Source organism: Aquila chrysaetos, chromosome 8 (genome assembly GCF_900496995.4).
Source record: "Aquila chrysaetos chrysaetos chromosome 8, bAquChr1.4, whole genome shotgun sequence".
In the NCBI taxonomy this organism is placed as follows: Eukaryota; Metazoa; Chordata; class Aves; order Accipitriformes; family Accipitridae; genus Aquila; species Aquila chrysaetos.
In genome coordinates this window covers 4,464,660-4,477,553 of record NC_044011.1, presented here as the reverse complement: position 1 = coordinate 4,477,553, position 12,894 = coordinate 4,464,660, and the positions used below count along the sequence as shown (strand labels likewise).

At 54.2% G+C, this 12,894-nt stretch overlaps 1 protein-coding gene across 1 annotated transcript; it reads left to right on the top strand.

The window, feature by feature from the left end:
* The first annotated feature begins 117 nt into the window (after nt 1-117).
* Nucleotides 118-12,842, top strand: EFCAB3 (EF-hand calcium binding domain 3). Its single transcript, XM_041125398.1, has 18 exons — nt 118-1,711; nt 1,862-1,961; nt 2,335-2,534; nt 2,668-2,747; nt 3,657-3,762; nt 4,324-4,421; nt 5,007-5,339; nt 5,941-6,012; nt 6,971-7,063; nt 7,966-8,068; nt 8,701-8,774; nt 9,265-9,408; nt 9,800-9,871; nt 10,409-10,535; nt 10,875-11,068; nt 11,796-11,957; nt 12,043-12,167; nt 12,555-12,842. Exons 1-18 carry the CDS (start codon nt 1,500-1,502, stop codon nt 12,840-12,842), a joined length of 2,583 nt encoding a protein of 860 aa, XP_040981332.1. The 5' UTR covers nt 118-1,499.
* The last annotated feature ends 52 nt before the right edge of the window (nt 12,843-12,894 follow it).

Here is a 12,894-nt window from a genome sequence, read left to right as displayed (position 1 = left end):
ACACGTTGGGGGGCATAGGGTGGGCCAGAGCCCGCTGCAGACTGTGGTACATCTGGTAGCCACCTCGCTTCATTGCAAGTGGGGTGAAGCCCAGCAGCCCCCCATCCTGCCCCACAGGTCCCTGTGAGCTCTGCAGTCTGCTGGAGAAGCCCCCAGAAGAGGGGAGCTGGGCTGGAACCGCTGCAGGAGCATCCCAGGGTCAGCTGGGGTCTGGGCTGAGGATGAAGGTGCTAAACCTGGGGGCAGGGACCCGCCTGTGCCCCCAGCACCCAGCCCGGGCACCCACTCGGCACCGCATCGCGCAGGGCTGCGGGGACACCCAGCGGCCACCCTTTAAAGCAGCATTTGGGGACCCCAGAAGATGCTGGAAAAACTATTTGCCCGGTTCTCCGACACCTCCCTGGGCCACGGGGTGCCCCCCAGCCCACGCAGTGTGTTCAGGCACCTGGGGCAGAGCTCAGTGCCCCCAGCTGCACCGGGCAGGGGGTCGAGGTGGGTGTTTCCAGCACCCAAGTGGGCTCTGGGGTTGGTTTGAGTTGGGCTCAGCTGGGTTTGGCCCCGGGAGGAGCGTTTCAGCTGCAGGGTGGGCTGAGGGGATGGCAAAGCTGTGTTCAAGGCAGAGCCTGGCTGCAACACGAAGGAGCAGGATGAGTCCCCCGAGCTGGCTGGGGCTGCCCCAGCGCCGAGTGAGCTGGGGAGGGAGTTTGGGTCTCGGGGGTTTTGGCTGATCCCTCTGCGCTTGCCCTGAAGCAGCGCTCGGTTTGGGCACCCGCTCCGCAACGCTGCAGAGCTCGTGGTGCCGCAGGGGTGCGGTGCCAACCCGGGGTTCAGGGCAGCCATCCCCCCCCCAGGTCATCCAGCCTGGGAACCTGCCCAGCGCTCCCCGCTGAGCCTGGCCAGCAAGGGTCCTTCCCACGGGACACATCCAGCCTGCACAGGGGCTGATCCTGCTCAGGGCTACGGGCATGGTGCAGGGCCTAGCAAGCAGCAGCCGGAGGGATGGAGGCACAATTGTCATCAGGACCTGGGTGTTGTCCCCATCCCCGTGCCTTAGACACCCCATCGGACCCCATCGGAGCCGGTCGCAGCTTGCTGGTGGCAGGGAGCCGAGCCTGGGGATGCCACCAGTGCCACCAGGTGCTCTGTGACATCAGGCAGAACGGGGACAAAGAGGTGACACCAGGCAGCGAGTCTGGGGACTGTCCCGTGCCGCCTGGGTGTACCCGAGGCCACCGGGGCAGATGCTCAGAGGGTGGATCAGCTGCAGGGTCCCTGGGGAGGGACAGGGGGACATGGGGTGCTGTGGAGGAACCCAGCTCCGCAGCACCCTCTTGCTAGACAGCCCCCGGCACTAAAGTCGCCTCCTGCCCCGCCACAGACACAGACCCCCGGGGTTGCATCCTTCCCAGCCGTGCCCTCGGCCACAGCCCTGTTGGGTGGGAGACCCTTGGGTGTCAGCGGGGTGCCCCCGTTCACAGCAGGGCCGGGACGAGGAGGGGATGGACCCCAGCAAGCTGCCAAAACCCTGCAGTCCCGCAGCCACCGAGGCTCAGCAGCAGCCACCATCATGTGGTTCAACAGAAAGTCGGGACACATCTGCCTGCTCCCAAGCCCCACCGGCCCCCAGGAGGGTGTCCTCATGCGGCAGGACCTCCACATCCAGCCAGAGTGCCAAGTCCTGCAAGAAATCCACATCCAGCAGGACCTCCGAGTGAGTGAGGGGGGGGGGGGTGCCTCCTTGGATGGAGGGAGCCCACATTTGCCCATGTTTCGGTCTCCTTGTGTTCCCCGCTTGTCCTCAAGGCAGAAAAGCTGCAGGACGGGAAGGGGAGGGTGACAGAGGATGGTGGCAACATTGCAGGGGGGCTGCCCTGTGGTGCATGGTACTGACGGCCGAGACATATCCACCCAGGCAGGCAGTGTACAGGAAGGACGTGCCGAAGGCAGATAAAGCAACGCAGGTGAGGGTGGGCAGCGCTGGCCCCCACACACATTCGCCTAAGTTCTTTTGGAAGCATGCCTGCACCCCAAAACTATGTGCCCATCACCCATGCACGCAACCCTTATCCCCAGGGATGCAGCTGGGTCATGCCAGGGGCTGCGTGTCTGTATATTCTCCCGGGAAGCACAGACAAGGATTTGGCCGCTGTGACTACTCTGGTGTGGCCCAGCCTGGGGTAGACTCCTGCACAGGAGCTGGGGACCCTCCAGAGATGGAGGACTGGACCCTCCCTGAGCCCCCCAGATGGGGGCTGCCGGGTCCCTCCCATTCCCATTCCTGGGCTCAGCCCATGCTTGGATGGTGTTTGATGGTGTGGGTGTTCCCGGCCCCAGACCCCTTCTTCCTTCGAGGTGTTACAGAAGGAATGGCTGCCACAGGGCGAGAAGAAGAAGGAAAATAAGTACATGAGCGATGACCAGGATCAGCAGCAGCAGCGAGCCTCAAGGGCCAGCAGTGCCACAGAGAGCTGCTCCCAAGCATCGCAGCGCAGAGCCCCCAGCCCCCCCGAGGCAGCTGTCACAGCCCAGAACAGGTAACGCAGGGACCGTCTGGGGTTGATGGTCCCACTCCTGCGTCTCCCCCCAGGGTGATCTGGGCCCCCCCAAGGCAGAGGGATGGGTGCTGGGCAGGGTCGTCTCACACGTGTCCATCTGCTCCCTTGGTAGGAAGAGCATGTCCAGCCTCTGCGTGAATCTGTACAAGGAGGAGGGAGAAGAGCAGGATGAGGCTGTGCTGGAGCTGGAAGGTAACCCTGCTCCTCCCCATCCCGTTCAGCTGTGTTTGCTCCATCGTGCTCCTCTGAAATCCTCTCTCCCACTTCGATGACTCCAGCATGCTGGAGAAACCAGAGCGATGCCACGTGTGTGATTCGGGCAGATCATCTCCAGTTCCCCTTGAGCTGTGGGATGAGACAAGACCCCTGTTTAGCTGAGTTCACTGCCACTTGATGCCAGTGGGCATGGCTGCTTGCAGGATCAGGCCCGTGACCTTGAGGACCAGCTGCTGGGAGTCTGGAGTGGCTTTTTTCCCCCCCCCCAAAATCAGGGCTGTGTCGCTGTGCTGGCCGACGTAAAGGAGTGTGAGCAGCCAGAGGTACCTCCTGCGGCAGGTGGTGGAGGTGGCAGTTGCTCTCAGCTCCCTGGGAGAAGCCATTTGCAAGCAGTAATAACTCCAACTCCGCTGAACCTGCAAATTTTGGGCTGGGTTGAGGCTTTTGGTGTTAGGGACCACTAGATGGTGATGTCTGTATGTGCTCGGTCAAATGCTTTCCACATTTCTGTACTGCTTTCTGATCAACTCGCACTGCAGACAGGGATCCCCAGGGAAATTTCCCCCATGGAGGTTTCCAGAGGGTGGGAACACCCTGCAACCCATCGCACAGACACAGCTCCTGCAGCAACACTTTGGGCTGGGGTTCTTTTTAATGCTACTTTTACTCCTGGAAGCAGTGAAGTGCTCCCTCTTCTTGGACCCCATTAATACATCAACTCCTTTTGTAAACTGATGTCTGTTAATAAATCCAAGAATGAGCAAAGTGCTTCCTGATGCAGCTAGGAGCTGATTTAAGATGCATTCTGTCCCATTCACAACCCAGAACTGTGTTTTCCAGGTCTCTAGGAAATTTTCTGAAATGAAACACATCTCTCCTTTGTAGGGAAGCAGGTCAATGTTGGAGAGGTGAAGTCTCACCTACACCCAGTGGAAATCCACTTACCAGACCAGACTCGCCAGGAGGCACAGGAGGACATGGCTGTGGATGGTGAGTATAACAGCACTTCAGGATTGTTCAGGATCTGGAGCATCTGCTGGGCAGAAAGCTTAAGACTTGGGAAAGAAGAAGAGAAAGAGCTGGAATTAAAAAAAAGCCAAAATGCTGACATTTCCCAAGGCACAAAATCACAGAATAATTCAGGTTGGAAGGGACCTCAGGAGGCCTCTAGACCAACTTCTTTCTCGCAGCTGGGTCAGCTGTGAGATCAGACTGGGTTGCTCTGGGATTTAGCCATTGTAGGATCTCCAGGGCTGTAAAGGAGTCGGGGTTAGCCTGGGATGAGAGTGCTGTGCTCTGGGAAAAGCTTGGACCTCCATCCTACATCTGGCCAAAAAGGCCCTGGTTTGGGAAGCAGTTTTGGGGTGAGAGTCTCTAAAATCACCAAATCCGTTGTGGATATGAGAGTTCTCAGTGTTGTCAACTGCCCTTTTGGTGAGACATTTAATGCTGCAGCCAAGAGTCTCCCTGCAAACTCTTGTTGTATTTTGAGCTCCCCTTCCTCAAATATATTTCTCCATTAACTAAACTCCATCTTCCCCCATACCACCGGGGACACAGTTGACATCCATGATGCAGATTCCAACATGGGCACCACAGAGGTCCCCTTAGCCAACGAGGATCTGCAGGAAGCCCTAGGACACACTGCAGGTGGGAACCGATATTTCCCTTCTCGGTCTCTGCTCCTACCTGGCCCCCCCAGCCAGCAACCCAGCGACAGGAGCACGGGGAGGCTGCTGGTGCTTTGCAGGTCGTGCTTGGCCCACGGCTGGCGTGGGATACACCGTGCACTCAGCAGAGGTTAAATTCTCTCCATTTCTCCCTTCCCTTTAATCTTGTGTTGAATTTTTGCTTTGCATTATTTGGCGCAGGGGGCATAGTGTGAACTCTGTGTGTCTCGGCAAGATATAAATGCCATCCGTCGGCACGTCAAAGGAGAAGGGGGCTGTGTCTAGAGCATGTTATGCATGGTGCAGCGTGGAGGGAGGTGATGGGTGATGAATGGCCGTGGAAAGGGAATTTAATCCTGCTTGGCCTCAGCATCCCACCCTGCCCTGCGGGGAGGGAGTTTCATTGCATTATTGTGGCTACAGTCCTTTAGATCCTGAGATGGAAAGGGTAGGTGAAAGGCAAAGGAGTCTCTATTATTACTATTATTAATAACCTTTTTTTGCCAAGTTTCTCTGTGCTGACTGCCAACATGCAGAGGAGGTTTCCAACACTTTCTTGTTACAGAGGACACAGCCACTGTGGATAATCAGGGCTCTGACCTGGCCACGGTGGAGACCCACTTGAGCCCAGAGCCACAGGAGGTGCTGAGTCTTGTTGCTGTGGATGGTGTCTCTCCGGCTGCCATTCCGCTGTCATTGCCAAGGCCTGAAATCTCCCTGGAGAGCCAGTCCCTGCTGCTGGCGAGACACCCTGCTTCATTCAAATATTGCCCGGGCCCTACCTTAGGGTACAAAGGTGACGGCCAGGACCTCAGTTCCATCCTGGGCTCCGTGGCCACCGAGGTCCCCCTGACCAGCAAGGAGAAGCTGGAAGCCTTAGGACACATGGAAGGTGAGGGTAGGTATCTGAGGTATTTCTCCTTGGAGGAAGCCTAGAAATCTCTGGAAACAAACAGATTAGTAAAGAGCCTTCTGCATGCCTGTATGGTGCTTGTCAGATGAAGAGGACGTGATGTTAGCATGGAAGCTACATGAGGCAACTGATTCCCTTAAAATAATGCAGTGAGTTCCCACTCACATGGGGTAAACATGGAGGAAAGTCTGTGGCGGTGAATGACTCAGTTGCTCCTCTAATAGTAAAATCCTCCTCCTCTGTCTCAGCAGGGTCTAGTGCCTTATTTTTGTACCCCCATCTGCCACAGAGGCATCATGCTATGAGGGGGATTTGTGCACAATGAAGTTGGTCTGGATTTCCACCAGTGTAAAGAGAAGCAAGCCACAGCACTTTTGCTTTCAACTTTCTCTTTTTCCAATACCTGACCCTGCCCAAGGACTCCATCCTGCCTTCACTTGGAAGGAAGAAAGCTCTAACCATCATTTTGGGAAAGCCCCTAGCTTTGTGCAGTAGCTGCCAGTGGGTCCAGCACCAGCACCTCATCCCCTCTGTGCTCTGGTGTCTGTTATTTCCACTGACACTGAGCGCTGCTCTCACCCTGCAGATGACAGGAAGGTGAATCCGGGTGAATCTGTGAAGGCGGTGAGGTTGGTTCAGCAACCACCCCTGGGGGAAGGTGAGCAAGATCTCCATAACCCAAATTGCTCCTAGATGACAGCAAACGGGATTAGACAAGTGTCCTTCAGACAAAAACTCCGGAGCCACCTATCTTAATGAACTGCAAATCTGCTGGTAATGACGCTGTGCAGGGAGAGCCAGAGAAACACCAGCACTGCATTAAGTTTCTGAAACTTCAATGCAAGGCTCACTACAGCCATGTGCAGACTCGCTGAAGCCAGACAGGCAAAACAAATTCCCATATTCACTAGCCTTCCTTAACACGTGTGATTAGACGTGGCAGCCACAGCACTTGGGCTGTGCAGCCAAGCTCCCAAGTACAGCACGCCAAGAGAAACCGTGTTAAACTCCGACTTCTCATCGAGGATTCAAACACATCGTCCCCATTCCAACTTTCCAACTGAATACGTTTCCCACCAGAACCCCTGATATTGCTCAGGGCCATCAGAGATTAACACATCAAAGCTGAAGCTGCTGGAAAAATCAAAGCACAATGCTGCTCTCAGCATGCTCCTTGCTCCATGTCATAACTCTTGAGTCAGGAGGGTGGGAAATCACAGATGTAGGATGGGCTGCTTGAGACTGACAAAGATTTACTTGACACGCTCTGGTTTCTGTTTCCCTTCTTGTTTCAAGACCTGATTTGTCCGCAAGCCACCTCATCGCGCTCTGCTTCCCCCTCATCACAGTGATGGCAGGGCTTCTCCCCTCCCTGCGTGCGGGAGAGATTAGTTTCACTAATGTGCTGAAAAGATTTTAAATCCTCTGGAGGACGGAGCTGGAGAAAGGCAAAAGTTGTTACTAACACTGCTTTTATTTTTATATAACCAATTTCCCTCCATGTCCTGACTGTGCATGGAAGATGGTAGCACCTTGCTGACATGTTTAGAATGGTACTTAAAACACCGATGTTTAGAAGGAAAACAATGCTCAGCGGGGCTTTTTTATTTTCATAGAGGACAAAGTTGATGTCAGCGGTGAGGGCTCCATCCTGGCCACCCCACAGATCCATTCAAAACCAGAGAAGCTGAAAGAGGCAAAAGCGAATGGTGAGTGAATCATAGAAATATTGGTGGGAAGAAGCCTATGGAGGCCTCCAAATCAGCCTCCCGCTATTGCCAGCACTAGGTCAGGTTGGTTGAGGTTTTGTCTAGCCAAGCCTTGGGCACCTCCTTTGGGACTTGGAAGTCTGGGCATGGCCCAAAGCGCCTTGCCCAGTGTCTCACAGATTTTCTGGGGTGACAGCAGGAACTGAGCCTGGGTCTTTAGCCACCCACACCATGGGACCTTCGTGCTGGGTCACAGTGCTGCAGGGATGACAGGCTGGCGTGCTGCGATCACAATTGTGTGGCCTCACGTCCATCAGCCGAACCAGGTTCTTGATTAGCAGGTTGAGGACAATATCTGTAAGAGAGAGCTTGGTGTGATGTTAATTCCCCACCTGTGACTAGTTAGCCTTTGGCTGCCATGAGGGACCATGTTCAAGGGGTAGAGAAAGGAAAATCAGCTTGTCCATGAAGTGTCACCTCCATGGGTGCAATTTGTCTGCGAGCTACCTGCTGTTCCAGGCACTGGTTATTCCGGAGGGAAAGGCAAAGAGAAAGGGGAATAAACTACTCTCCACATCCACTGCAGGTGGGATAGGCAATCGGTGGCTTACTTAAGTGGCAAGAAGAGGAGATCTGAATTAGCCATAGTGAAGATGCTAGAGCAGAGGAAGATGCTGTAGCAGAGGACAGGGAATGCTGGGAGGGTGCAGGATTTCCATTGCTGGATAGCCTGCTGCCCATAAACAGGATGAGACAGTGAGTTAATGCTGCAATAGCACAAAACAGGGACAGGTGTCATCGCAGGGTCCTTTCAGCTCTCCTCCTGGTGATGGCTACAGCTGTGAGTCCTGCCTGGAGGGAAGCCCATGAGACTCTCTGCTTATTTGTCTTTCCACATGCAGAAAGAGTTGCTCCTTCTCCTGGCTCTGCTCCCAAAACCAGGGTGACACCAAAGCCTCTGCCAAAGAAGAGGGTGATAAAACCCCTCCCAAGGGAGGCACCCAGGTGAGCATGAAGATAGAAACTGGCTGTGTGAAAATGCTGCTGTCCCCGGTCTGTTATGTGATCACGCGCAGAGGTCCTACCTTCACGCTCATCCCTACAGTGCTGTGCGTGTTGGCATTATCAATCTAGAGAAGAAATGCTGAGGCACGGGTGGTGGATTGGGCCAGGCTCCGGAGCACCAGCCCCAACAAGGGCTGTGGGTCACAGACCTTGGTCCATCCAGTGTTGCAGTGTGGCCAAGGGAGATTTCCAGGACTGTTGCCTCCTGTCCGATGTTTCTGCTTCCCTGCGCACACCAGGGTGGCCACAGTTGCCCCCTGCCAAAGTTAGCCTGAACTGGGGAAGACAGGTGAGATCCCACTATCATTTCTGTGCAGCCTTGAGCAGTTAACGTGAGCTGCCACACAGTGTTTCACTCCCATATCACTGTGAGTGTGGATCTGGGTGGTGAGCTCTTCTCTGGCAGTCCTTCCAGCACTGTCTGGCCCATAGAGCTGGGAGAAGGACTGGCACCTGCATTGCTTGCTCCAGCTCCATCAGCAGGAGCTGCATTATCGGTTGGTCTCTTGTCACTGCGTGCCTCTCAATTGTCAGTCTGTCCATCTCTCTTTATGCCTCTGTGTGTGTGGCAGGGAGCCCTCATGCATCCCTCAGCAGAGAATTGAGTGCAAAGCAGCAAAGAACATGACAAGGAAACAACGGAAAGGTAATGGCACCTTGTTAATGGCTTCCTCCCTGAAGGCATGTTGCCAGCATGGCCAGGAGTGGTTTGCCCTTTAGCTTAGTCCTGCAGCATTTCATGATCGTCCCAAGACAACAACCAGGAGTACACAAAGGAAGGGACAATCCCCTGTCCCAAGGATTTGGGGACCCACTGATTGAAGGAAGCATCAATACCCTTTTTGACAGAGAGATAACTGAAGCTCATGAGCGCAGAGCTGGAACTAAACCAACCACCTCACCCAGCACCTCACGTTAAACACAGGCTCACCCTTCCTCTGCCCAGATTCCCCAACTCCCCTGCATGCTCAGTAGCTCTTTAGAGGTAGATGCTTTGCCACTGGCAGTAAGGAACAACCCGTCCCGATCCCAGTCCCAAATCCTCAGTGGTTATAGTTCATTGTTTCCAAACGAATATAATATAGGTAGTGCCTCCCTCCGGCCCATTTAATCCGCTGTCCTCTCCCTGCCTGCAGCATTCTCCGATGCTTTCAACTTATTCCCCAAAGACCCGGGCGGCAATATTAATCTTCACAGCCTGGAGGTGACCGCTAAGCAGCTGGGGATTAGCTTAACCAGTCAAGAGGCGTACAATGAACTGGTGTGTGCAGATACCGATGGTGAGTGCACTAGACCACACGTTACTCCCCTGTGGGTTGTTCTGAGCCAATTTCTGGATGTGCAAAGCGATCCTCCTTCACGTTCCTTCCCAGCCCGGGGCAATACTGTACCGAAATGTTTCCTGAGCCAGAGGCTGTACTTGGGCTGCTGCATTTTAGCACTTACCAGGGACTATCCTTCATGAATACGTTGTGCTTTTTGGACCTCTTTATGCATGCTGAAACACCAAGTTCCACAGCCCACTTTTACATGTGAAAGCTTTAACAGCTTTTCTCCTACCCTTAGGTTTTAGTAGCAAATCTTTCTGCAGCACCAGCTCTGAGCTGCTCACCCCGGCATTTCATTACAGCAAAAAACTGCCTTGCTAACAGAGATGCTACTTGCCTGCAGGAGACAGGACAGTGGATTTCTCTGACTTTCTGGACATCGTTACTGACAAGAAGCATTTCACCCAGACAATATGTAAGTAAGAGACATTCTACTCCAGCAAAAGCCTCGCTTATCCAGAGATATCTGAATTTACTTGATTTTCAGACTAATTGGTACCAAGCAAGAAATCAGCATCTGGGACCCAAAGGAATGAAGGCCACTCTACTCAGACAAGACAGCGATAGGTCAATGGGCCATGACAGGCCAGCTCAGGGTCAGCTCTGCCCCCACGACCAACCATCACTGTGCTTGCCAGTCTCAGGGACAGGGGCAGGAATCCAGCATTCCGTCCAGGTGTTCCTGGCTGCAAAAGCAGAGGCCAAACTCTTCTCTTACAAGATGGGACACAGGAGGAGTAGAAGACCTTACTTTCTTTGGCTAGTGATAAGCTGCAGGGAATTGTCCTCCCCGCTAGACACTTAACCAGCACTCAGCAGAAAATGGGGGTGGATCCCCACAGCATAACTTGTCCAGATCTTCCTGGGGGCTGCTGGGATCTCTGCTCCCTTTGAGCTCTGTGAAGGTAAGACAAGGCTCAGTCATGGTTCTGACCACTGTCCTCCTCTCCAGCCCCTGGGAAAAGTGACTCAGGCAGCTTCGATTCTGTCAATGCCAAAGGAATCCTCCTCTTCAAAGTCTTCTTGAAGCTGGTGGAGTTGGCAGCTCTGCCCCGGAGAACTCTGTTTCAGATTATCAGGTGAGCTGCCTTAGCTCTGTGAGATAGAGAAGGGAGGTCCCCACTTTACTGGGATATTTGTGCCTTATATAACAAAAGATACATAACACAGGGGCTTCAAGACTAGATTTCCAGAAATGTTTTATATCTAGTTGGACATCCAAAAGCACCTGCATAACTCAGACACCTGCTCTACAAAGACACTGTTGTAAATGCCACCATGTGTCTATCACACACCTTTCCAGTTTAAATATCCTTACGCAGCCCGTCTTTCCAGATATGTGGGTGCACAGCAGCCAGCGCTGAGCGGGGCTTTGGGCTGTGTTTCACAGGACAATGACGCCCTCTTTTGTCTTCTAGTTACTACGAGCAGAAGCTTAGGGACTGCACTGGCCAAAAAGTCTGGTTGGATGGTGACTTCCTCAAGTGTCGCAGAAAGAAGCCCCACAAAATTCAGAAAAAGCCAGTTTACCCGATGCCTGCCTTTGTAAGTGCTGCCCGTGTCTCAGCCATGAACAAAAGGGACAAAACAGCTTACAGGGAGCACCTCAAAGGTAAGGCTTGCACGCCTCAAAGGTAAGGCTTGCACACTGTCACTCCCACTCTGTCCAAAAGGGAAGTCACTGGAGCTACGAGGGTGACAACCCGACTGGGGCATTTGCCACAGCTTCTTCTGTCCCCTCCTGGCACGTGGCCTTCTCCGAAGGTGGAGGATCGGTGCTTCTGGTATTGAGTTCAGCAAGGGTCAGGGTCAGCCCTGCGTCAGCAAACCCTTCCAAAGGTAACTCCTAAGAGGATCACAGAAAACGGAGGTGGAGCAGACCTTGGGAGTCCAGCCAGCTCAAAACCCACCCAGGGCAAGAAGCAAAATCAAACAGCTGTAGTGGGTTCTGCTCCAGGGGCTCATATGGGCAAAGGAATCACCCCCCAGAGGTCTCTGTGCAAGGTGGCTGCCGTAAACACCCCACTACAAAGCATCTAGTGGTGGGTGGGTGAGCTCTGGGTTACCCCAACACCTACAAGCAGCTCTACGCCATGGATTGCTGCAGATTAAGCACTTCAACAACATAGCCAAGGCACTGGTGCCTTCGTGGATCTACACCTGCTAACATTGGGCATGCCGGACGGCAGCTCCCGTGACTCGTGGTTCAGAGGAGTGAGGAATTCAGGACTTGCCAAGTCCTTCCGCGGCGAGAGGAGGCAAACCAAGAGGCAGGAGGCAGCCAGCTGTTGGCTGCACAGTCAGTGACTCTGGTTCCTATTTCCCTTTGCCCCGTTCAGGCAGCCCTTATGCCCAGGTACCCATCTTCCCGCTGATTTCTAAACAAGACGCAACGACACTGGCAAAGCCAAGAAAAGGCTTGCAGAAGGTGGCAAGGCAGAGGAATGAGCCAACCGCTTTGTCTGCGAGCCACTTCTTCCGTGACAGAGACCGGGTGCAGGTGAGAGAGACAAGCAATGCTTCAGCTACATAACAGTACCGAACGAGGCGCGGGGACAAGCCTGAAAACCCATGCTTTGTTTAATCAGGCAGCTGCTCTCAAGCCTCCCGCTCTCCACAGAAAGCAGAGACACTCCCCTGCTGTCAACACCGAGCGCCCAAATACACCCCGTCATCTGACAATGGACAGCCCGCGCAAGACACAAACACAAGTGAGTGTGAAACGTAGAGGGAAGATGTTACCCTTTGTCGTACGGGACTGCAATTAGAGCAGAAATAAGTGTGACTGGTCGCTCATGTAACCTATACATTAACTGTCTGGTGAATGCTTTAACTAGACGCAGGTATTAAAGAGGAATTTTGTCATAAGCTCAAGGAAAAATGAAACCAGAGGTATAATAATAGCTTAGTTGTTTATTGTTAATCATCAGCATGAATTGGTTATAACCTGCCAGCACCGCATCATAACACGCCACTGAGGTGCTTTTCGTCTTGTATGTACACACATGGCACATGCTCCCACCTGGGTAAAGCCGTGCGATTCCCCTCGCCTCGGGTCCTCTGCCTCCTCCTTCAAATTCCCTCCCTCCTCCCCGAAGGCGCAGGCAGCCAAGCCGTACAGGCACAGCCCGGCCCTCCGCCAGCGCCGCAGCCTGCTGAAGCTGTGGCAGAAGATCGGCGGGGGCCAGACAGGCAGCGAGCACTTCCACCACACCTTCTGCACCTACTCCTGGTCGTGGAACGCCCACCGCGAACTGGTGACAACCGCTGATCTCCACAAGCTGGACCGCCGGCTCTGCCGGCGGCGGCGGCCGCCGGCCGTGAGGGAGGGAACAGCGATGGACACCAGGCGAAGGCCATGCCCGGACGCCACCGGAGGCCGGTGAAGGCTGGACAACGGCGGCTTGGGCTTGGCCTGCTCTCCCCCCGCTGTATGAA

Bases quoted from the DNA above. Each gene is read 5' to 3' on its own strand.
- EFCAB3 (XM_041125398.1), top strand. From the start codon at position 1,500: ATGGACCCCAGCAAGCTGCCAAAACCCTGCAGTCCCGCAGCCACCGAG. The intron at 1,712-1,861 runs GTGAGTGAGGGG...GCAACATTGCAG, and splicing joins ACATCCAGCAGGACCTCCGA to GGGGGCTGCCCTGTGGTGCA. The intron at 6,013-6,970 runs GTGAGCAAGATC...TTATTTTCATAG, and splicing joins GCAACCACCCCTGGGGGAAG to AGGACAAAGTTGATGTCAGC.